General features: G+C 46.9%; 1 protein-coding gene across 2 annotated transcripts in view; it reads left to right on the top strand.

Moving 5' to 3' along the window:
- The window catches only part of EPOR (erythropoietin receptor), a 75608-nt gene extending 52146 nt beyond the window's left edge, over positions 1-23462 (top strand). For both annotated transcript variants that reach the window (XM_068274246.1, XM_068274247.1), the window contains exons 6-9: positions 11729-11876; positions 16216-16303; positions 17160-17247; positions 19056-23462. In XM_068274246.1, coding sequence (XP_068130347.1) covers positions 11729-11876; positions 16216-16303; positions 17160-17247; positions 19056-19718 — 987 coding nt within the window. In that variant the 3' untranslated portion in view covers positions 19719-23462. The remainder of the gene's footprint in view (positions 1-11728; positions 11877-16215; positions 16304-17159; positions 17248-19055) is intronic.
- The last annotated feature ends 286 nt before the right edge of the window (positions 23463-23748 follow it).

Below are 23748 nucleotides of genomic sequence, written 5' to 3'. Positions count from 1 at the left end.
CGACCTCGGACTTCGAGCTCACTATTCGAGTCGGTATTCGAGCTCATTATTCGAGCTGACTATTCGAATTGGCCTTAAATAGCTTCCAACACTTGTTTTGAGGGTGAATGATGCAAGAAACATCTTTTTTTCCAAGTAACAACAGCAAGTGATTATGTGGGGATGATCCTTTAAAAAAAAAAAAGGTTGAAAGAGAAGTTGTGTCCAAAAATTTGTTCAGTACTGTATATACTTCTTCTTCTTTATCTTCTATATCTTCTTCTTCTTCTTCATCTTCTTCTTCTATATCTTCTTCTTCTATATCTTCTTCTTCTTCTATATCGTCTTCTTCTTCTTCTTCATCTTCTTCTTCTTCTTCTTCATCTTCTTCATCTTCTTCATCTTCAACTTGATCTTCTTCTTCATCTTCTTCATCTTCATCTTCTTCTTCATCTTCATCTTCTTCATCTTCTTCTTCATCTTCATCTTCTTCATCTTCTTCATCTTCTTCTTCTTCTTCTTCTTCATCTTCTTTTTCTATATCTTCTTTTTCTATATCTTCTTTTTCTATATCTTCTTTTTCTATATCTTCTTCTTCTTCTCCTTCTTCTTCTTCTCCTTCTTCTTCTTTTTCTATATCTTCTTCTTCTTCTATATCGTCTTTTTCTTCTTCACTTATTTCTCTTTTGTATTTTTTTTTTAAAGAAATGCAGCTATTTTTGAGCGTAATAAATAGCTGGTGGCACACGCATGTTGGAAGCGCCATTGTATGTGCTCCCTGGCAGTGGAAACACACAGACAGCAGGAGGTAAATTCAGCAGCAGCAGCAGCAGGAGGAGGAGGATGATTGTGTGGCAGCAGGCAGTCAATGAGGCAGGCAGCGAGACATAATAGGCTGTGTGGTACCTAGCGGTGGTACCAGGCCGTAAATACACAGCATGAGGTTCCAGACAGCGGTCGTGAAGCCCACATCATGTCCAATACACAACTGGGACAACACAGTTTTCAACCCGGACACCTCTAAAAATAATATCACACAGTATTAATAAAAAGTATATATATTTTTTTTGTTTTTTTAAAGAAATGCAGCTATTTTTGAGCGTAACAAATAGCTGGTGGCGCACGCACGCATGTTGAAAGCGCCATTGTATGTGCTCCCTGGCAGTGGAAACACACAGACAGCAGGAGGTAAATTCAGCAGCAGGAGGAGGAGGATGAGTGTGTGGCAGCAGGCAGTCAATGAGGCAGGCAGCGTGACATAATAGCCCTTGTACCTAGCGGTGATACCAGGGCGTAAATAAACACAGCAGGAGGTCCCAGACAGCGGTCGTGCAGCCCACATCATGTCCAATACACAACTGGGACAACACAGTTTTCCTTTTTTTTTTTTTAATGGTTTTTTTTGTTTTGTTTTTACAACAAATTACACAGATATAGCTATTGTTTGACGTAATAGCTAGTGGCAGAGTGGCAGCAGAAGGTAAATCTGTGTACCCTGGAAGTGGGAAACACAGACAGACAGCAGCAGCAGCAGGAGGAATGGAGGAGTAATGTGAACAGCTATTGTTTGACGTAATAGCTGGTGGCAGACTGGCAGCAGAAGGTAATTCTGTGTACCCTGGCAGTGGGAAACACAGACAGACAGCAGCAGCAGGAGGAATGGAGGAGTAGTGTGAGTGTGGCAGCAGGCAGGCAGCGTGACATAATAGCCCTGGTACCTAGCGGTGATACCAGGGCGTAAATAAACACAACAGGAGGTCCCAGACAGCGGTCGTGCAGCCCACATCGTGTCCAATACACAACTGGGACAACAGTTTTCAACCCGGGCACCTCAGAAAAATTAAACCTTTTTTTTTTTATGTTTTTTTTTTTTTTTTTTTTTACAGCAAATTACACAGACAGATATAGCTATTGTTTGACGTAATAGCTGGTGGCAGAGTGGCAGCAGAAGGTAAAGCTGTGTACCCTGGCAGTGGGAAACACAGACAGACAGCAGAAGGGCAGTACACAGCAGCCCACTGTAGGTGTTAAATGTGTGGCTGCAGGCGACGTAATAGTCAAAGTGAACCAGGCTGGCTTAGTGAGCAGGAGCCAGGAGGTGGTAAAGGGTGGTAAGGCACATTAACGATGGTTCTTCCGGTAGCCAGTTCATGTCCCCCTCTCGCCGACAACAGGGGCCAGGAACTCGCCTTCCACCCACGCCTGGTTCATCTTGAGAAACGTCAGTCTGTCCACAGACTTGTGAGACAGACGTGAGCGTTTCTCGGTGACCACGCCACCAGCTGCACTGAAGCAGCGCTCGGACAGCACGCTGGAAGGGGGACAGGACAGCACTTCCAGGGCGTACTGCGCCAGCTCGCTCCAGATCTCCAGGCGCTTGACCCAATACTCCATGGGATCAACAGGGGCATCGCTGTCAAGCCCGCTGTAGAACCCCATGTAGTCAGCCACCATGCGGGTCAGGCGCTGGCTGTGACCGGAGGAGGATGCTGCTGCATGCACCTTCTCTCTAGTCACTGCTGCCGGAGCCTCTACAGTCCTGTAGAGCTCGTTGCTGAGAGACAGCAGGTCTGTGGGGCGCTTGCTGCTGGATGCAGGCACCTGCTGCTGCCTCTGTGCTGGCTGGACAGTAGGGGTGGAAGGCTGGGGGAAGGCTTCCTCCAAGCACTCAACAAGGGCCTGCTGCAAGCTCCTTATTTGTTGCGCTGGGTCTCCTCCTGCAGGCGGCAGGAACTGGCTCAACTTCCCCTTGAGGCGTGGGTCCAACATCATGCTGATCCAGATGTCCTCCCTCTGCTTCATCTGGATCACCCTGGGGTCCTTGCGCAGGCACGTCAGCATGTGCGCTGCCATTGGGAAGAGGCGGGCCACGTGTGCTGGCACATCGACGGCAGTGCTGTCCTCATCCTCCTCCTCTGCCTCCTCAGCCTCATCCTCTCTCCACCCCCGCACCAACTCAGCTGCGCTGTGCTGATCCCCCTCATCAGCAGCAAGGTCAGAACCTCCACCAAGTCCTCCTCCTCCTCCCCCTCAGAGGTGGACTGTGCAGCTGCATGCCGCTCCTGCTGGTCCAAGGCTGCCGCTCCCTGTTCCAGCAAAGCATCGAGGGCCCTGTTCAGCAGACAAACCAGGGGCACCCACTCGCAGACCATAGCATGGTCCCTGCTCACCATGTTAGTGGCCTGCAGAAAGGGAGCCAGCACTAAGCACACCTGCTGCATGTGCCTCCAGTCATCATCGGGGACGATGGACGGGATGTTGCTGGTCTTGTCCCTTCTCTGAGCGGCGGAAACAGTGGCCAGGGCAAGGTACTGGTTGACAGCGTGCTTCTGTTCAACCAGACGCTCCAACATCGCCAGGGTGGAGTTCCAGCGAGTTGGAACGTCAATGATCAGCCGATGGCGTGGCAGCTCCAGCTCCTTTTGCACATCTTCCAGGCTCGCACAGGCTGCAGCCGAGCGCCGGAAGTGACGCACAACGTTCCTTGCCGTTTCCAGCAGTTCGCCCATCCCCTGGTAGGTGCGCAAGAACTTCTGCACCACAAGGTTCAGCACGTGGGCAAGACAGGGGATGTGGATCAGGTTTCCCCTGTCAATTGCGGCAACCAGATTGGCCCCATTGTCGGCCACCACCTCTCCGATTCTGAGGCCTCTGGGGGTCAGCCAAATCCTCTCCTGCTCCTGGAGTTTGGCCAACACATGGGTTGCCGTCAGTTTGGTCTTCCCAAGGCTGACCAACTGCAGCAGCGCTTGGCAGTGGCGGGCCTTCACGCTGCTGCTGAGGCGGGGGGTTTGGCCAGGTGTGCCGGAGGATGGCAGAGGATCGGAGGAACCTGCTGCAGTTCCCCTGACCCTGCGGGGTGGCACCACCCACTGTGTTGCTGCTGCTGCTGTGCCCGCTGCTGCTCTCCCATCCTCACCCCCTTCCACCAAGCTGACCCAGTGGACAGTGAAGGACAGGTAGCGGCCTGTCCCGAAGCGGCTGCTCCAGGAGTCCATGGTGACGTGGACCCTTTCACCAACCGCGTGCTCCAGCCCTCGCTCCACATTGGCCATCACAAAGCGGTGCAGTGCAGGAATGGCCTTGCTGGCGAAAAAGTGTCTGCTGGGGAGCTGCCAGTCTGGGGCTGCACAAGCAAGCAGCGCACGCATGTCGCTCCCCTCCTGCACGAGCGTGTATGGCAGGAGTTGGGAGCACATGGCCCGTGCCAGCAAGCCGTTCAGCTGCCACACGCGACGGCTGCTGGGAGGCAGAGCCCTAACCACCCACTGGAAGGACTCGCTCAAAAGGCTCTGGCGTGGCCTTTTGCTAGCACGGGAATCAGCGGACACAGCAGAGGAGGCCACTGAGGACTGGCTGCCAGAACAGGCCTCAGTGTCGGCGGCAGGAGTTGCAGAGGGGGGAGGAGCAGTGCGTTTTTCCGCACTCCTGCTGGTGCTGCTGGAGGAGCAGGAGGGCGGGTGGCTGCTGTTGCTGCTGCTGCTGCTGAAGGCTGTGCAGTGATGGGTGTGGTGCCACTGCCAGCACCAGATGCCTTCAGCCTCTGGAACTCCTCATGCTGGTGGAAATGTTTAGCAGCAAGGTGGTTGATGAGCGAGCTGGTGCTGAACTTTAAGGGGTCTGCACCTCTGCTCAACTTCCGCTGACAGTGGTTGCAAGTGGCGTACTTGCTGTACACTGTGGGCATGGTGAAAAATCGCCAGATTGGTGACAAAAACAACCCCCTACGGCCTGGAGCCACTGCTGCCTGTCTCCCTGTGGTGGTTGGGGGGGGGGGGGGGCTTGGGTGCGGCTGGTGGTGGTACTGGCAGATGCTGCTGCTGCTGCTGCTGAGCCTGAGACACCAGCAGGCTGTGGGACCTGCCTACTGCTGCCAATGCTTGCAATGATGCGCCTCCTTGCAAGGCCCACAAGCGCATCCTCCTCCTCCTCCTCAGAGCTGCTGATGACGACATCCCCTGGAGCTGGTGGCACCCAGTCTTTGTCTGTCACCGTGTCATCATCATCCTCCCCCTCCTGAAACATGTCCTGCTGGGATGATGACCCCCCAAACTCCTCTCCTGATGCATGGATGGGCTGCTTGACTGTCGCCACAGTCTTGCTGTCCAATCCCTCCTCCCCCAAAGTGCCCATCAGCATCTCCTCCTCAAAATCGCCAACAACAGCAGACAATACCCTGATGGTGCCTGGGGTCAAAAGACTGCTGAGTGACAGATCGGCGACTGACGGTGAACTGGCCTCCTCCCCAGGCCCTGCTGGGCGGCTGCTGCGAACAGGGGTGGTGGTGGTGGTGGTGAGGGTGGAGGCCTCGGATGCAGAGCTGATGGCGGGCTGCTCATCCTCCGTCATCAGTTGCACCACAGTGGCTGCATCCTTTTCCTCAATGGGACGTTTCCGACCCGGCTGGAGGAAAATAGGAGCAGGTGCTACACGCTGCTGCTGCTGTGTCTCTGCAGCGTGAGTTGCAGATGCTCCTGCTGGGCACCCAAGGCGTCCAAGGTCAGTGGCTATAGGAGGAATGTTAGCCACTGACGCAGCTGCTGCGGAACTGTGCATGGTGGCGCGGCCGCGGCTTGCCACAATGCTGCTCCCTCTCCTCCTGATTCCCTTGCTGCCCTTCCCCTTGCCCAAACCGCGCTGGCTGCCACTTCCAGACATCTTAGATGTTTTGGGCGTAAACACAAAAGTTTTTTAAAAGGGCGGGTGAAAAAGTGGGGTACTTTAATGGAGTGGGTTGGTGGGTGAGGTGACACTAATCACTAAGTGATTAGATCGCTAAGTGATTAGTACAGTACAAATACAAAATACAATAATCGGTATTGGTAATCAGTAAGTGTGAACAGTGAACACAGTGAGTGTTTCCAATAGTACACTAATTAGAAAATACAATAATCAGTTGTAATCAGATTCAGTAGAAGGAAATAGAGTGTGTGTACACTACACTACAGACAGTGAGTGCACGCACACACACACACAGGAGCTAGCCTATGAACAGTGACTGAGTGTCCCTACTAGTACAGTAAGTAGTAACAGTCAGTAAGTACAACTAGAAATTACAATAATCAGTAGTAATCAGAAGGAAGAAGAGTGTGTGTACACTACAGACAGTGAGTGCACGCATACACACACGCAGGAGCTAGCCTATGAACAGTGACTGAGTGTCCCTAGTACAGTAAGTAGTAACAGTCAGTAAGTACAACTAGAAATTACAATAATCAGTAGTAATCAGAAGGAAATAGAGTGTGTGTACACTACAGACAGTGAGTGCACGCACACACACACGCAGGAGCTAGCCTATGAACAGTGACTGAGTGTCCCTACTAGTACAGTAAGTAGTAACAGTCAGTTAGTACAACTAGAAATTACAATAATCAGTAGTAATCAGAAGGAAATAGAGTGTGTGTACACTACAGACAGTGCACGCACACACACACGCAGGAGCTAGCCTATGAACAGTGACTGAGTGTCCCTAGTAGTAAGTAGTAACAGTAAGTACAACTAGAAATTACAATAATCAGTAGTAATCAGAAGGAAATAGTGTGTGTACACTACAGACAGTGCACGCACACACACACACACACACACGCAGGAGCTAGCCTATGAACAGTGACTGAGTGTCCCTAGTAGTAAGTAGTAACAGTAAGTACTGTACAACTAGAAATTACAATAATCAGTAGTAATCAGAAGGAAATAGAGTGTGTACTGTGCACGCACACACACGCAGGAGCTATGAACAAACAGTGACAGTGAGTGTCCTAGTACAGTTACAGTATAATAACAACTACAAAATACAATCACTCAGTAGTAAAGGACAGCAGAAACACTGGTATAGATAAGATGAGAAATAAACTAACAGAGGACAGGAGGACAGCTGCCCACACAGGCAAGGCCCTGAGGCCTAAAGCTGTAAGCTTGCCTGCAGCAGCTGGCTGTCTCTAGTAACACACAAGCTACTAACTAAAATACAATGTCTATCTAACTAACAACAATATAGGTGTATATAGGAGGTGTATGTGAGCAAAAACGCTAGGTGATTGACCACAATAAAGCTCTTGCTAAGCCAAAGCACAAAGGAGCAGATCTCTCTCTGTACAAAGTCAGGCAAGGACGGAAAAACGGAACATGGCGGCCGCTATTTATAGGGTAGGGGCTGGCCAGGGTCCCCCTCTGTGACTGGCTGCCGTCAGAGGGCCTGGGAGCCCTCTGATTGGCTCTAAGGACATCAATCTGGGCTATGACGCTATTCGAGCTCGGTATTCGAGCTCGAATAGCGCTGTTTGCTCGAACAGCGCGAATAGTGAATGGGCTATTCGAGTTTACTCGAATAGCCCATTCGAATAGCTGCAGCTATTCGGAGCTCGAATAGCTGAAAAAGAGCTTGAATATTCGAGCTACTCGAATATTCGAGCTCTGTTGAGCACCACTGATTATGATTTGGATATTCAATTGATTTAGTGTAATTTGTGTAATTTTGTGCCGACTGTAACAGTTAATAGCAGAAACCCCAGTACATCGTCACCAAAATTGCTACATATGTATGGCAGATAGTGGAACCAAGTAAAAAAAATTCCTTTTAAAAATTCAAAGCAAAAATGGTTTTATACAGGTATTTTTTCTGAGTTAAAAAAAAACATTCTTCCCTTTTTTTTTTTTTTTTCACATAAACTTCAAGGTCATTTTTGAACAAAATCTTTTTTTTGACTTGTTTCCACTATTCTCTTTAAAGCAGAACTGTCAGCTATACAATCTCAAAAGAAACCCAACACATATATAAGTAGATAAATACTTGCTCTACTTACATAACATATGTACTGCACTGTCCATGTTTTTTTGTCAGTGAATTTTATATCGTAAATAAAGATAATTCTGTTTCAGGCATTTGCCATCTTAATTCCCTCTGACTGAAGCCAATACTGATGTCATTTCCCCCCTTACTCTGGGAGGAGGGTGGCCAATGCAAACACAGACAGTCTTCAGACACTCCTACCCAGCTTTGCAATAGAAAGTGCATTGTCATTGTGTGTAGCTTGAAAAGCATGAGAAATATTGGCCAGAGAGGAACAGAGGTGTGGGAGGGCAAAACAGGAGGGAAAGAGGCTTCAGCCAATCAGGTTGCATCAGTTAAGTCTGATGGGACAGTAAAGAAGCAAAAAAAAAGACAATCCAGCATGCCCTGCAACTTCCTTTGTGCGGCAGATGTACCAAATAAGAGCCATGGAAACTCGGGAATGATCATTTAGCAACAAGAAAAGTAACAGAGATTTTAACTTGCCTGGTTAGCATCCTTACTACTGGTTTACCAGATATAAAATAAAGACTTGACTTTTGATTTATGCCCGACAATTACGCTTTAAATGATACCAGAGCCAAAATAACTTAGAGAAATGGGGGGACAGGCATAAACTGTGACCTGACCCGATTCCTACCGCCGTTCTCTTTTCTGCCCCTGCATCCTACCTAAATGCCCCTCTGGCAGCCTCTTCCGGCTCGCCAAAGTCGGGCACCACTGCGCAGGCACTGGCCGAGCTGCGTGCGTCCTACAGCGCGCACCCGTGGAGTAGTGACGTCATACGCATGCGCAGATTGCTCTTGGCTCTAGGCACGCTGCAGGTCCAGCACAGCCTGGACAGCGCCTGCACAGTATTGCCCAGTGACCCAGTAGAGGCTGATGGAGGGGCATTTAGGTAGGATGCGGGGGCAGAAGAGAGAACGGGGGAGCCATAGGCATCAGGTCCGCAGGGCCGGTTCTAGCTACAATGGGGCCCCAGGGCAAAAGTAACTTGAGGGGCCCTAGCAACACCCCCGGCAGCCCCAAGCTGACTCCCAGGACCCATCCCACCACCCTCCCTGCCACACAAAATCATTAGGTGTCCATGATATGTCCCCAAATGCATTGTTGGGTCCTCATTATTCCCCTTCTTTCCCTTACAAATTCAGCTTTTACACACAGCGGAGTCTTACATAATCCAGGCAGGACCGTGTCCTGGACTTCTCCCAACCAACCCCTCTTTTCCTCATTCTCTGCAGGTACGTATAGGATGGGGGGACCCTACAGGCTCTGGGGCCCTGGGGCAATTGCCCCCTTTGCCTCTATGGTAGCGCCGGCCCTGCAGGTCCGGTCACAGTATATGCCTGCTCCCCTCCCTACACCCCCCCCCCCCCATCCCCCCGTTTCTCTAGGTTCTTTCGACTCTGGTGTCCTTTACCATATGTAACACTAAAGCTGGCATAATATTACACGAAAATTTAGCGAAATACAAAAAATTGTGGTTCCAGATTCTATTTACAAATAAAATGAATTACGATTTTTCCAGAAATTTCGCATTATGATTTTGCATCTCAATTGCGAATTAGGATACAAAATTATGATAATGCAAAATTTGTACTCATCAAGAATTCTGACAGGTTTTGGACTAGTTCATCTCTTCATGGGGGATTCTCAATATTTCCTTTATCCTTACAAAAGCACTCCCCGGAAAAGATCTATACAAACGTGAACATTATTTAAATTAGAACAGCGTATTAATTGCTGGAGCAGACTCTTGAGTAGAGTTGGGCCGAACCTCCGATTTTAGGTTCGCGAACTTCCGCGGAAGGTTCGGTTCGCGTTAAAGTTCGCGAACCGCAATAGACTTCAATGGGAATGCGAACTTTGAAAAAAAAAAATAATTATGCTGGCCACAAAAGTGATGGAAAAGATGTTTCAAGGGGTCTAACACCTGGAGGGGGGCATGGCGGAGTGGGATACACGCCAAAAGTCCCCAGGAAAAATCTGGATTTGACGCAAAGCAGCGTTTTAAGGGCAGAAATCACATTGAATGCTAAATGACAGGCCTAAAGTGCTTTAAAACATCTTGCATGTGTATACATCAATCAGGTAGTGTAATTAAGGTACTGCTTCACACTGACACAACAAACTCACCGTGTAACGCACCGCAAACAGCTGTTTGTGTAGTGACGGCCGTGCTGGACTGGTGCGCACCATGGCGAGAGTGCATGTTTTGGTGGCTTTACAGCCCATATGGTCGCCTGGCTGATGTAGCTAAATGACAGAACAGTGACTGTCCAGCTGATCAAATTTGGTCTGACCACAATGAAGCAACGACCTTATTATCTTTTGTGTGCCCCCCGAGACACTCATCTATGCGTATCTGAACAGTACAGGTATACAGTGGCGGGTTCACTGAACACAACAGGTATGCAGTGGCGGGTTCACTGAACAGGTATGCAGTGGCGGGTTCACTAAACAGGTATACAGTGGCGGGTCCACTGAACAGAACAGGTATGCAGTGGCGGGTTCACTGAACACAACAGGTATGCAGTGGTGGGTTCACTGAACAGGTATGCAGTGGTGGGTTCACAGAACAGGTATGCAGTGGCGGGTTCACTGAACAGTACAGGTATACAGTGGCAGGTTCACTGAACAGAACAGGTATGCAGTGGCGGGTTCACTGAACAGTACAGGTATACAGTGGCGGGTTCACTGAACACAACAGGTATGCAGTGGCGGGTTCACTGAACAGGTATACAGTGGCGGGTTCACTGAACAGAACAGGTATACAGTGGCGGGTTCACAGAACAGGTATGCAGTGGCAGGTTCACTGAACACAACAGGTATGCAGTGGCGGGTTCACTAAACAGGTATACAGTGGCGGGTCCACTGAACAGAACAGGTATGCAGTGGCGGGTTCACTGAACAGGTATGCAGTGGTGGGTTCACAGAACAGGTATGCAGTGGTGGGTTCACAGAACAGGTATGCAGTGGCAGGTTCACTGAACACAACAGGTATGCAGTGGCGGGTTCACTAAACAGGTATACAGTGGCGGGTCCACTGAACAGAACAGGTATGCAGTGGCGGGTTCACTGAACAGGTATGCAGTGGTGGGTTCACAGAACAGGTATGCAGTGGTGGGTTCACAGAACAGGTATGCAGTGGTGGGTTCACAGAACAAGTATGCAGTGGTGGGTTCACAGCACAGGTATGCAGTGGTGGGTTCACAGAACAGGTATGCAGTGGTGGGTTCACAGCACAGGTATGCAGTGGTGGGTTCACTGAACAGGTATGCAGTGGTGGGTTCACAGCACAGGTATGCAGTGGTGGGTTCACTGAACAGGTATGCAGTGGTGGGTTCACAGCACAGGTATGCAGTGGTGGGTTCACTGAACAGGTATGCAGTGGTGGGTTCACAGCACAGGTATGCAGTGGTGGGTTCACTGAACAGGTATGCAGTGGTGGGTTCACAGCACAGGTATGCAGTGGTGGGTTCACAGAACAGGTATGCAGTGGTGGGTTCACAGCACAGGTATGCAGTGGTGGGTTCACAGCACAGGTATGCAGTGGTGGGTTCACAGAACAGGTATGCAGCCAGACAGGAACAAGTTAAGCCTAACTAATCTTTCCCTGAGAGACAGTCTGCAGCAGCTCGCCCTACTCTCACTAACGCAGGCAGCACACGAGTGACCGTAATGGCCGCCGCTGCCTGCCTTATATAAGGGGGGGAGTGGCTCCAGGGGCTAGTGTAGCCTAATTGGCTACACTGGGCCTGCTGACTGTGATGTAGAGGGTCAAAGTTGACCCTCAAGGTGCATTATGGGGCGAACCGAACTTCCGCAAAGGTTCGCCAGCGGGACGCGAACGCGAACCACCGAAGTTCGCGTGGAACCGTTCGCCGGCGAACCGTTCGGCCCATCTCTACTCTTGAGTGCACACTGTCAAATACATATAATTAACGTATTTCTTCCTATCAGGTGAACACAGAGGGTGGTCATGTCAAGCTCTTCTTTCATAACCTCACAAGAGATGCTGAATACATCATCCATGTGAGACAGAAGCCTGATACTCCATTCGATGGATACTGGAGTGAGTGGCCCGTCACTACTTTCTATATGTCCAAAGGTGAGTGACTGCTGCCCAGACACATGAACGCTTTCCCATAATCCCCTTCTCTATGTTACAACAGCACATCATTACACTCCATTACCGGTAATACTGGTCTAGTATGATGATGCCGACATGTAACTGTTAATAGTTATTGAGGGGATTTTAAAACATGAGGCTGAATAGCTAGAATCATAATGTCACCTGGCCGACTGTACAAAGAAGAAGAGTGATCTGAATCATAAAACTAGCTGGGTAAAGTAGAAGAGTTAATTGAATCACAAGACTAGCGGGGTAAAGTAGTGAGTTATCTGAATCACAAGACTAGTTGGGTAAAGTAGTGAGTTACCTGAATCACAAGACTAGCTGGGTAAAGTAGCAGAGTTATCTGAATCCCAAGACTAGCTGGGTAAAGTAGTGAGTTATCTGAATCACTAGACTAGCTGGGTAAAGTAGTGAGTTATCTGAATCACAAGACTAGCTGGGTAAAGTAGAAGAGTGATCTGATCATAAGACTAGCTGGGTAAAGTAGAAGAGTTAATTGAATCACAAGACTAGCGGGGTAAAGTAGAAGAGTTATCTGAATCCCAAGACTAGCTGGGTAAAGTAGAAGAGTTATCTGAATCCCAAGACTAGCTGGGTAAAGTAGAAGAGTTATCTGAATCACAAGACTAGCTGGGTAAAGTATAAGAGTGATCTGAAACACAAGACTAGCTGGGTAAAGTAGAAGAGTGATCTGATCATAAGACTAGCTGGGTAAAGTAGAAGAGTTATCTGAATCACAATACTAGCTGGGTAAAGTATAAGAGTTATCTGAAACACAAGACTAGCTGGGTAAAGTAGAAGAGTGATCTGATCATAAGACTAGCTGGGTAAAGTAGAAGAGTTATCTGAATCACAAGACTAGCTGGGTAAAGTATAAGAGTGATCTGAAACACAAGACTAGCTGGGTAAAGTAGAAGAGTGATCTGATCATAAGACTAGCTGGGTAAATTAGAAGAGTTATCTGAATCACAATACTAGCTGGGTAAAGTATAAGAGTTATCTGAAACACAAGACTAGCTGAGTAAAGTAGAAGAGATTTGAATCACAAGAGCTGTTAAACAAAGAGGATCTGGTCAGAAAATGGTTAACCTTAAAGGGGATATTAGGGTTGGGTGTCGGGAAAAGGAGGAGTCACATAAGATCCTCCGAATGACAGGGTAGAAACAACATAAGACATTGGATAGTGCTGCATCTCATATAACACAGAGCTATAGTACAGAGCTGGATCATCCACCAGGCAACGTAGGCAGGTGCTTGGGGCCTAGTGGTTGTCAAGAAGCACACCTGCCACCTTCTTTGACCTTTCTTTACTTCAGCTTACTAAAAGGACTACAAGAGGGGCCCAGATCTACCACCTTGCCTAGAGTCCCATTACATCTTAATCCATCTCTGCTACAGTATGACCGCTGAGATTTCTGTAGGTTTCCTTCAACAAGTAGATATGGATGATCAGCATTTGAAGAGCATTTGTAGAGGCCGAACTAGCTGACAGGGGCGTAACTAGAAATCACAGGGCCCCCTGTGAAACTTTGGATAGGGCCCCCTCCCCAAGCACGCCCCCAACCATTCGTTATCAGTAGCTGAGCAAATGCAGTCATTAGAACAATTGTTCAGAGAGCAGAAAGCTTTTTATCTCCCAGACTCCTCAAGCATCACTGCAGTACACAGCACTTGGGGAGGGGTAGAAAGGCTGGGGGTAGAGCAGCACTCTACAAAAGACCTTGCTGAACAGTGAATATGGACTGTCTACAAATCTTTGTCTGCAAAACTTTGTATAATTCCTCATCAGTGGCTGAGCAGATGCAGTCATTAGAACAGTTGTGCAGAGAGCAGAAAGCTTTTTCTCTCCATGCCCTTAGTTTTCAGTCTCTCAGGACACGGAAAAGAAACTTCTCCCCCCATGGGGCCCCCTGTGGCTCCTGGACCACCCTGTGACTGCATCCCTTGCAAGGTCTATTGTTACACCCCTGCTAGCTGATTAGATGTAGGAAGCTGCAGTTAGTTAACCAGTAGCTGATTAATCAAACAAATGCCGAAGCAAAAGTAACAACCATTTAATCAGCTGCTTGTTAAAATATTGGCAACCAGGCTTGCTCAAATCCGAATTCGGGTGAAACCCGGACAGTAGCTATCCGGATTTCACCCTGCTAATTACAATCAGCTGGGCGGGCTGGGCGGGGGGTCAATCTTACCTCTCTGACGGTCCGTCCCTCGGCGCCTCCCATGATGCGGTCCAATCCGGCGTCCCTTGACTATTCACTTCCTCCTTCAACCCGGAAGGAGGAAGTGTTTGTACTCACGTGACCGCCGCGTGGACCGCATCGTGGGAGGCGCCGAGGGACGGACCAAAGAAGACGTCAGAGAGGTAAGATTGACCCTCCCGCCCAGCCGGCACAGCTGATTGTAATTAGCAGGGTGAAATCCGGATAGCTACTATCCGGGTTTCACCTGAATGTGGATTTGAGCAGCCCTATTGGCAACACTCTGGCATTTTAGTTTCTGCTCATCACTAGATGTGATGTATCTATGCACTATATGACAAGCCTACTTCCTTGTTAAAAAGCCACACCCAGGCTTATTATCACGCACCAATAAGAGATGGTTAATGAAATGCAAATAGTTTTGTCTTGCACGCCTTAAAGAGTAACTGTCAGGCTGCAGAAGCTAATTTAAACCTCTATTCTCCTGTGTTAAACAGTTTAGAAGGAAGCCAAAAATGCAATACTGAAGATAAAAATCTCTCTTACCTTTGATGTGTGCTTATCAGCAAAGCTGTTAGACCCAAGCAGGACGCAAGCCGCATACCATACTGCAAAGCATTCTGGGGCCCTCCCCTCGGCTGCTATTGAGACGTTACAGGATAGAGTTTCAGCAGCTTGTAATCAGTCCAGCGCGTAGCACTGATAAATCTCCGGGCAGAGTACACTGCAGGAGTCCGCTATTGTTCCTAGCCACATGGCTAATTAATATTCACTGCACACTGTGTTATTCAGTACGAGCTTTTCTGTGATCAGGAAGCAGGGAGGACATGACGACACATTTGGCTTCATAGGACCACAGACAAACATGGAACCTGCCATGAGCTGTCAGGAGCATCAATCTCTGCATATACTATATAAAAATTCTGTAAAATCCAAACGTGGACACAGTGAAATGCATATGTAATGTAAGTACAGCCAATCTTTAGCTACTGATATATGTGTTTATTTTCTCTGAGACCCCTTACCTAACAGCTCCTCTTTAAAGTGAAACTGAATAAAAAAAAAACCCCTTATGATACAATTAATTGTATGTGTAATACGGATAATTAATATAACATTAATAGCAAAGAAAAGAGTCTCATATTTTTATTTTCAGTTCTATAGCTTTTCTTTTTTATAATATTGCATTATTCAGTCATATTTGCAATTACAAACCACACACTGTATTTTAAACTATGAAACAGAGCAGAGCTAGTGACCCTTTGAACTTTCCTGCAGTGAAACCTTATCTCAAGCTGTCTCTTACTGTTTTTTTGATGTATAAGTGCTTCAGAAAAAAGGATTCTGAAACCAAGTTGGGTCGTGGAGCTCAGAGAAGCTCTTTTGCATAGATAACAGCTGAAGTTTCTTAACTCATCCTGTACTGGAAATAATGTCAGACTCTATTCTTTGCTACTAATGTTCTATGTCCTAGCTGTACTACACATACAATTCATAATATCATAGGTTTATTTTCACTTCAGATTCCCTTTAATCATGGTTGCCAAACTCAGTCAAACACAAAGTGGGCCGAAATTGAACACTGGGACCAAGTCGCGGGCCAACCACAATGTCTACTGGCTACCTTATTAAGTTCCCTGGTATCTAATAGCCCCCCTCCAACCCCTATACAATACCCTGGTGTCTAGTGGTCCCCCCATACAGTTCCCTGGTGCTTAGTGGCCCCACCCTCCCCTATACAGTTCCACAGTGTTTAGTGCTTTCCCCAACCTCCCAATATGGCTTCCCTGGTGTTCTAGGGCTTCACCTCCACTATAGCTTCCCTGGTGGTCTAGAGTGGGCCAAACATAATGCAAAGTGGGGAAACCACTTGAGGGCCAAATTTAATGGCTCTGAGGGTCAGATTTGACATGTATGCCTTTAATAATGCGGCTCACAGCATATGGGTAACTACCTTAGACTTCTGTTAGCAGTAGAGGCCAGGAAAAAAGACTACTAACATTAACTAAAAACTTGTAAATGACTGATTTGCTTGACAGCCCTAAAAATCTGCAAATATGGTTTTCGTGTTGTCAGGACACCCATCTGTTAAGCATGTGTTGTTCTTCTAGGGATTGATGAGACTCACATCATTCTGTTTGTGTTTGCGGGCATCGCGGGCCTCATTGTCGTCTGTTTGCTGGCCGTCTTTCAAGCAAGGTCAGTAAAGCCATTGAAGTGAGCCGTTACCATAAGTAGTGATGATGATCCAAATCAGCTAATTACGCTTATGCCAAATTTCCTGTAAATTTTTACAATTACACCTATACATACACTGTAATTGCAATTTGTAAATTCAAGTGATTTGGTATACACATTCGTAATTTCGGGTAAATATTTCGCATAATTTTGTGCCGAATTTAGAAGTGAATAGCAAAGACCCCATACATACATGTTTCCTGTATTCCCCTTAACACAGGGGCGTAGTTATAGGGGTTGCAGAGGTTGCGATCGCATAGGGGCCCTTGAGCCAGAGAGGCCGTTGGGCCAGAGGGGCCCCGAAGGGCCATTCCTCAATTACAGTTTTAGCTCTCTATTGGTCCTGTGCTCATAATAATCACTTCTATAGATACTGTGAACAGTGGTAATTATTAACAAACTGTTCCCCATCCCCTTCTTGCACCTCTGACACTGCAGTTGCCATTGGCAGGTTTTGCCGTATCCATTGTTATGTATAGAGTTCTTGGGGGCCCCTATTGTAAAACTTGCATCGGGGCCCACAGCTCCTTAGCTACGCCACTGCCTTAACATACATAGCAATTTTGGTGATGTTAGCTTTGCTATTACCTGCCCAATTCAGCACAAAATTACCCGAAATTTCTCTACATTACGCAAAATTATGGATGGATTACATTTACATGCAAAATGTATTATAAATTTTCCCGAAATTGCCTATTAAATTTTTGTATCCTAATTGTGTATTACAATGCAAAATGATGACAATGCGAAATTTGTGCTAATCAGTAATGATACGTGCCTGTTGGACATCCTCTCACAGAGCCGTCTGTCTTTATAGATTCCTCAAAAGAAAAGTTTGGCCAGATATCCCAACACCGGAGCATCACTTTAAGGAACTCTACACCACTCATAAAGGGGACTTCAAGGTACTTATTGGGTAGAGTGTTATGAGCTTATACCAAGAGCCCAAAAGTGCAATGGTCCTGCAGGTGCATTCATCAAATAAGGGGAATAGCCAAAATGTAAAAATATTGTCTATAACAATATTTCTATCGTTTCTTCATCTTTATCTGAGGTATAATAATTAATATGTTAAAATAACAGAAATAAAAAGGGTGCGGGTGAAGCTGAAATTGCAAAATATCATCTATAACACAGGTGTCGAATTCCAGTCCTCAAGGGCCATATCCATGCCAGTGCATATCCAGCTCTTGAGGACTTGAGTTCCACATCCCTGGTCTATAACAATGAAAATGAAAATATATTCACAGTCATAATAAGCACAGTAAAACATTGATAAATATTGCAGATATTTTACTATGGCTAAACCTACTCACACGGAACCCTTCTTCTACCGATGCCTAACCTGAAGACCCCCCCCCTCCCCCGGTGGTGCCTAACCCTAATACTTATCTGCTGGTTCCTAACCCTAAAACCCCCCTGGTGGTGCCTAACCCTAAGATGCCCCTGGTGGTGCCTGATCCTAAGAGCCCACCGGTGGTGCCTAACCCTAAACCCCCCCCCCTTTCTGATGCCTAACCCTAAACTTAAACCCCCAGTGTTCCTAACCCTAAGACCTCCCCTGGCGGTGCCTAACCCTAAAACCGTCCTAGTGGTGCCTAACCTTAAATCCCCCCTGGTGGTGCCTAACCCTAAGATGCCCCTGGTGGTGCCTAATCCTAAGAACCCCCCGATGGTGCCTAACCCTAAAACCCCCCTTCCTGATGCCTAACCTTAAACCCCCCTCCCCAGTGTGCCTAACCCTAAGACCTCCCCTGGTGGTGCCTAACCCTAAAACCGTCCTAGTGGTGCCTAACCCTAAGACTCCCCCTGGTGGGGCCTAACCCAGAAAGAAAAACCCTTCCTGATACCTAAACCCCTTCCCATTGGTGCCTAACCCTAAGATCCCCCTACACTGCAAATAACGTTAATACAAAAAGCAAAACATTTCTAAGATAAAACATTTCAAAACTATAATTTACAAAATTATAATTCTCAAAATGATAACAAAAAAAAAGTAAAAATCTATAATTTACAAAACGATAATTGTCAAAAGGAATTTCAAACAATATTTTTCAAAACACTAATTCTTAAAATGAAAAATTTTAGTTGGACGGGTCTGCTATTTATCAGGCGCCCAAATTTCTTATTTGGTGCCCAATAGCCGATATTTTGCATTAGCGCCTATGGGGTGCCCAAATAGTCAATTACCCCCAGGCACCCAAATTTCCTGATTCCCCTGCAGGCTACGGCAACTGAGTGTATGGAGTGTAGGGGAGCACCAGGGTCTCTCGGGGAAGTACACCACCCCTGTCAAGAACAGTAAAAGCAAAGATGACCCGAGCTCAACCACAATTGTGGAGCAATGTGCAAAAAACATAATGCAGAGAAGTATGACATTTTGGGTAGGAGCCCCATCTCAAGTGCCTGTCAGCCCAAAGGCCAACAAACACTTGAAAAAGGGCTCCCTGCCCAAAACATTGTGCTTGTCTGCATAACATACTTTGCGCAATAAAAGTTCTGCAGTTTTGGTTGGGAGGGGAGGACATGGCTTGGGGGCAGAGAGCCATATACTAGCTACATGTTCTGCGAGAACATGGGTCCTCCTGAAAGCCCAGGGCCTCTTGCCAAATGACTCTTCTACGCCCATAGAATTTATACAATAAAGTCAGTTCTTTCTAGAGACAAATTCTGAGTACAAAAACTAACCAACTATTTACTCCATTATTTGCAGATGTGGTTGGGCCACACTGATTCTTACCTCATGTGGATCTCGAGAAACATATTTCATGAAGGTCCCATTACAACGCTGGAAGTGTTGTCTGAACTTCCTAATGCCAACCCATCATTCATGCCTCCAGTGCCATTACTGTCCAAAGACAGCTATGTTATTCTGGATGAGAATATTCTGCCACAATTCCCAGCATGGATGATACCACCAAGGCAAGCCGGTTTACAGAGGGATCAGTCTGGTCCAGCAGATGGGCCACCTGAGGAGAAGACTGCAAGCAGAGAAGGAGGACTTCAGGATACAGAGGGAAGTTCACAAGCATCTTTGGAGGTCAAGGAGCTTACCACTGGAGAGGAGCCACCTGTAGATAACATTGGGGTAACATCTCTTAATGGTCTGCCGGGTTGTACGACCATCTTGAGAGAGGACTCACTGAATTCCGAGGAGGGAAAACAAAGCCCTGCATCCAGCTTTGATTACACAGTTTTAGAGACTTGCGACGGGCTTCTCTCCCCAAGAACACGGTCAATTCCTCCTCGGCAGCCCCTGAAGTATGCTTACCTTCTTATGTCTGACAATGGGGAGGAAAGTCCTCCTCCATCTCCTAACATTTACCAAAACAGCCTATGTGGCCAATTCCCAGTTCCCATCTACTCACAGTGCTAACCAGCTCCAAGATCGAAGCAGAAGACATAGACCATATGGAAAACAATGATAGGTGGCCCAAGCACAGACTATTTTAGGAGGAAAAGGTCACCTGGAGGAAAAGGGAGACATGGCAGAGGACTACTTAGGACAGAACAACCACTCTGAGTTACCATTTCAGTTCTGGCTGGGTTCTGGCTGCACAAATCATACTTTGACTTCTTACATGGAAACTCTGGCAGGCTTGCATTCCTATAGGGGTTAAGCCCTGAACCCATAAGCATTTATATGAGGTGCAAGAGAGCCTGGTGTGACTGAATAATTTCACACTCAACATTCTCAGTTAACACTGCGCCCGTGACAGTCCTTACTTGTTCAAAATAACTTTTTGAAAATGTGTAATTTTTTAGTTACAGTAAAGTGTTCCTGAGGTGACGTGATGAGATAAATGTGCATGTACGGTCCCAAACCTGTTTAGAACTAGGCTGTGTTCCCTTTTCTTTTTTTCTCACTGTAAGGGTTAATAATCCGGGGCTGTAAAGGACACTTTTTCTGCTGGGGTATAATTCTCACTGATAACTAATTAGAGGCTGTAAAACTCCTGTGTTGCTGGGAAACACATCTGAGAGCAGGGAACAGACGACAAGTTCATCAGCTAAAGGTTCATCTGTGTGGGAGCTGTGGAACATTTTCAAAAACTACCACCACGTGCCTGAGACATTTAAAACTTAAATGATAACCTTTAAATATAAAATAAGTCTATGGGATTTCAGGAAAGTCTCATTTAGGACTATAGATACGATTGTTTATCTCATCATTGTTTACCCCTTCAGGCTTGCTTTCATTCATGGTATCTTTATTTGTTGGTTGTCACAGGTATTTATATTGCTGAACTGTACACTAAATATCTGGAGGTCAGTGTCCAGTCAGTATCCTATTGTGAGCTCCATATTTATATGGGTTAATCAAGCCATATATACTATTCTATTTGGCATACAGCCAGAAAATAATTAAGATGAAATGGAGCCCGAGACAAGATTGCACATTTTGCCCACCGCTGATGGTCACCTGGCTTTCTTAGTAAGATTTGGGGGGAGCTAGCGTCCACTAGGCCCCTATACTCTCTCTAGGCCCTAGGCAGCTGCCTAGAATTTCCTTTTTGGATGAACCGGCTCTGCATACAGCTAAGCTAGGGCTATGGGCCACTAGAGTGATTTTAGCAACATTTTGTGATCACTGGCAATGCCAATAGCACTATGCTAGTGAAAGGCAACGGAGCCAAACCAACAGGAGCGATTGTGATAAGAGGAAATGGCAATCGTAGGTCTTGGAACATTTTTGGAGCGATTGCGCTCCAATACAAAAGATAAGAACGCTGCAAAGTTGCTTTTCAATCTCTGTACAACAGCAATTTTGCAGCGATTTTACTGACTGAACCACACGCAGACTCCTGCAGTTTTATTATATAGGATGTGCAAGGAGGTTTCAGAAATACAAAACATCCGCAGATGGTTCAGTCAATCAGTTTCCACCCATAACTGACACAAATATTTTTGTTTGGTGGACTTGGCCTTTTTGGCACACTGTGGAGCATTACTGGTATTACGAACTGTAAATACATTAGCACTGTATCATAGCAACGGCCGATATGGACAGATTTTTCTGTAATTAACCAAGGTGGTCAGTGAGCATAGGAGGTTATGAACAAATCATCAAAGTTAACTAAGGGCGAAGGATGAGCGAGAAGCAAAACTTATACCCGTGTGTGCTGGGGGGCATGGCAGAGAGAGTTGTATCTGCAACACTGCCTCCATCTTTTAGGCACTTCCTGTGTCACAGCGGAAGTAACTTATCCCTCTCTGCCGCCGCCGCCCCCTCCATGCCGGTACAGTTGCCAAACTGTTCTCGATTACCCTCAACAAATGCCAATATTTGTACTGGTTCTAATGATAAATCTACTCTGAAAAAAATTTCATTGGTTAAAGCGGACCTGAACTCAAAACTTCCGCACTGCTCTAAAAGGTAAGAAACAGCATAATAACCTTTAAAGAAAAACATTTATTTGTTACAGCTGATTCAAATTTTGCAATAAACCCGCAGTGTGTCTACTTCCTGCTTTCATGTATTCAGCCATAGGGTTAACATCCTGTGCTTACAAGTTAGCTGCTCTGCCAAGGTAGTCAGCTGACACTGCTAAGAGATCAAATTACAGTGGTGATTAGTCACAGATGAGGGGGAATTAGACAGGCTAAACTCTCTAAATACATAGAGGGTGTATTTCTCTCTGTTTTCCTTCTGTCCTGTGCAAGAGTTCAGGTCCACTTTAAGGCCAGCTGTGAGTAGATCCTATAACACAGATAGAAGGTGGAAGTCAGTTCAGACACATCTCTATTCTGTATTTTGGAACTGACCACACATTTTTCCTGTACATAGAGTCCTATGGTGTAAATATTTCCCACATGGCTTCATTTTGCTCCTTCTCCCAATTACATGATACTTTTTATACCTTCATGTAGCAGAATGCCAGTCAAATCATTATTTTTGCCTTTGACAGTGAGTGAGTCTGAAGCGTTTCCTTATGGCCCATACTCACGGGCAACTTTTTGGCCTGTCGCCAGCACACGTGAGCGTGTGCGCGACAGGCCGGCGACAGCTCGTCGCCAGGTCCCTCCGCATACACACGGCGGAGGGACCTGGCAACTGATGCGGCGGAAGCTGTCGCTGTTGTTCCTCCCCCCGCCGGAAGCCCAATGCATCTTGTATCTTGTTGCTGTCGCTAGTCCGCGTACTCACGCGGACTAGCGACAGTTCCGGCGGAGTTGCGGCGGCGACTGTCGCCAGGCGATTGAGCGGTTCAATCGCCCGGCGACATCAGCGACGAGTGACGGGCGTGTTGCGGCAACATTTGTAGCCCGTGAGTATGGGCCATAAGAAAAGCAGATACTCAAGGAGAAGGAAGGTCCTGGGTCCTAGAGCCTTCCTGTTCGTCTCTTGATCCACACGTTCCACCGCTGGCTTTCCCGCTAGCAGTCTCCGATCGATGGGTCGGAGACTGCTCTCTGCCGCTGCAGGAAGCTTCGGGAGCCCGAGTTCTGAAGATGGGCTGCTCCGTACTGCGCATGGGTGAGCACTCTCTCTCACGCACTAACGCATGCGGAGTACGGAGCCGCCCGTCTTCAGGAACACTGAGGCTCCTGAAGACCTCCGAAGCCTCCCAGGGCGAGGGATTTGAACGGAGGATCTTGTAGTGGAACGAGGGGACCGGAAGAGAAGCGGGGATGCTCTATAGGACCCAGAGCCTTCTCTCTCCTTAGGTAAGTATCTGGCTTGATTTTTGTTTTTTTGTTAGGAAATGGTTCAGATTCACTTTAAGGTTACTAACCATCCCAAGTTTTTCTTGCTGTTTGGGCTCTCATTATAGAGGCTTCTGCACCTCCCATTTTTTGTGACAGCGGTCACTGTAGCAGGAAGTAGTGGATTCTTTCAACTGAGGACCCAGACAGGTTGAACAACCTGAGAGAAGTTTTAACTCATTAAAAATGTACTTTAAAAAAATGTGGTTTTATTTCTGTCTCTGATTTTCTTAAAGTTTCCTCTCTTCTCAGTGGCAGTGGTCACTGAATAACCTCACCAATAAGAGATCAAGACAGAAATAAAATCTTCTCTGTTGAAAAATTAACATTTTTTGTTTACAGTCCCTCTTTTATACTTTTGTACAGTCTGTTTTATAACTTAAAAAAAAAAAATTAAACTCTTTTTTTGATATCAGTGTGAGATTTAATTCATGTATGTGTGTGTTTGTGTGTGTGGAGGGGGGGGGGGGGGGGAGGGTAGTAGATTATTCTGGATTCAAGCACTATCGTACACAGAGAGTCACCACATGGCATGAGAGACCCTGGCACAACCAAGGGTACAGTGAACAGGATAGGGTCTGTAAAAGTGTTTTATCTATTTGCCATAATTACCTCACAATCCTTGCAAGATCCCTTGTAATTAATGTATCTGTATGCCACTTATATTTGCAAAAAGATCTCTCTACCTCCTTCTGATT

The sequence above is a fragment of the Hyperolius riggenbachi genome, chromosome 3 (assembly GCF_040937935.1).
Source record: "Hyperolius riggenbachi isolate aHypRig1 chromosome 3, aHypRig1.pri, whole genome shotgun sequence".
Taxonomy (NCBI): domain Eukaryota; kingdom Metazoa; phylum Chordata; class Amphibia; order Anura; family Hyperoliidae; genus Hyperolius; species Hyperolius riggenbachi.
The sequence above is the reverse complement of the archived record's forward strand: the minus strand, read 5'-3'. Positions and strand labels throughout refer to the sequence as shown.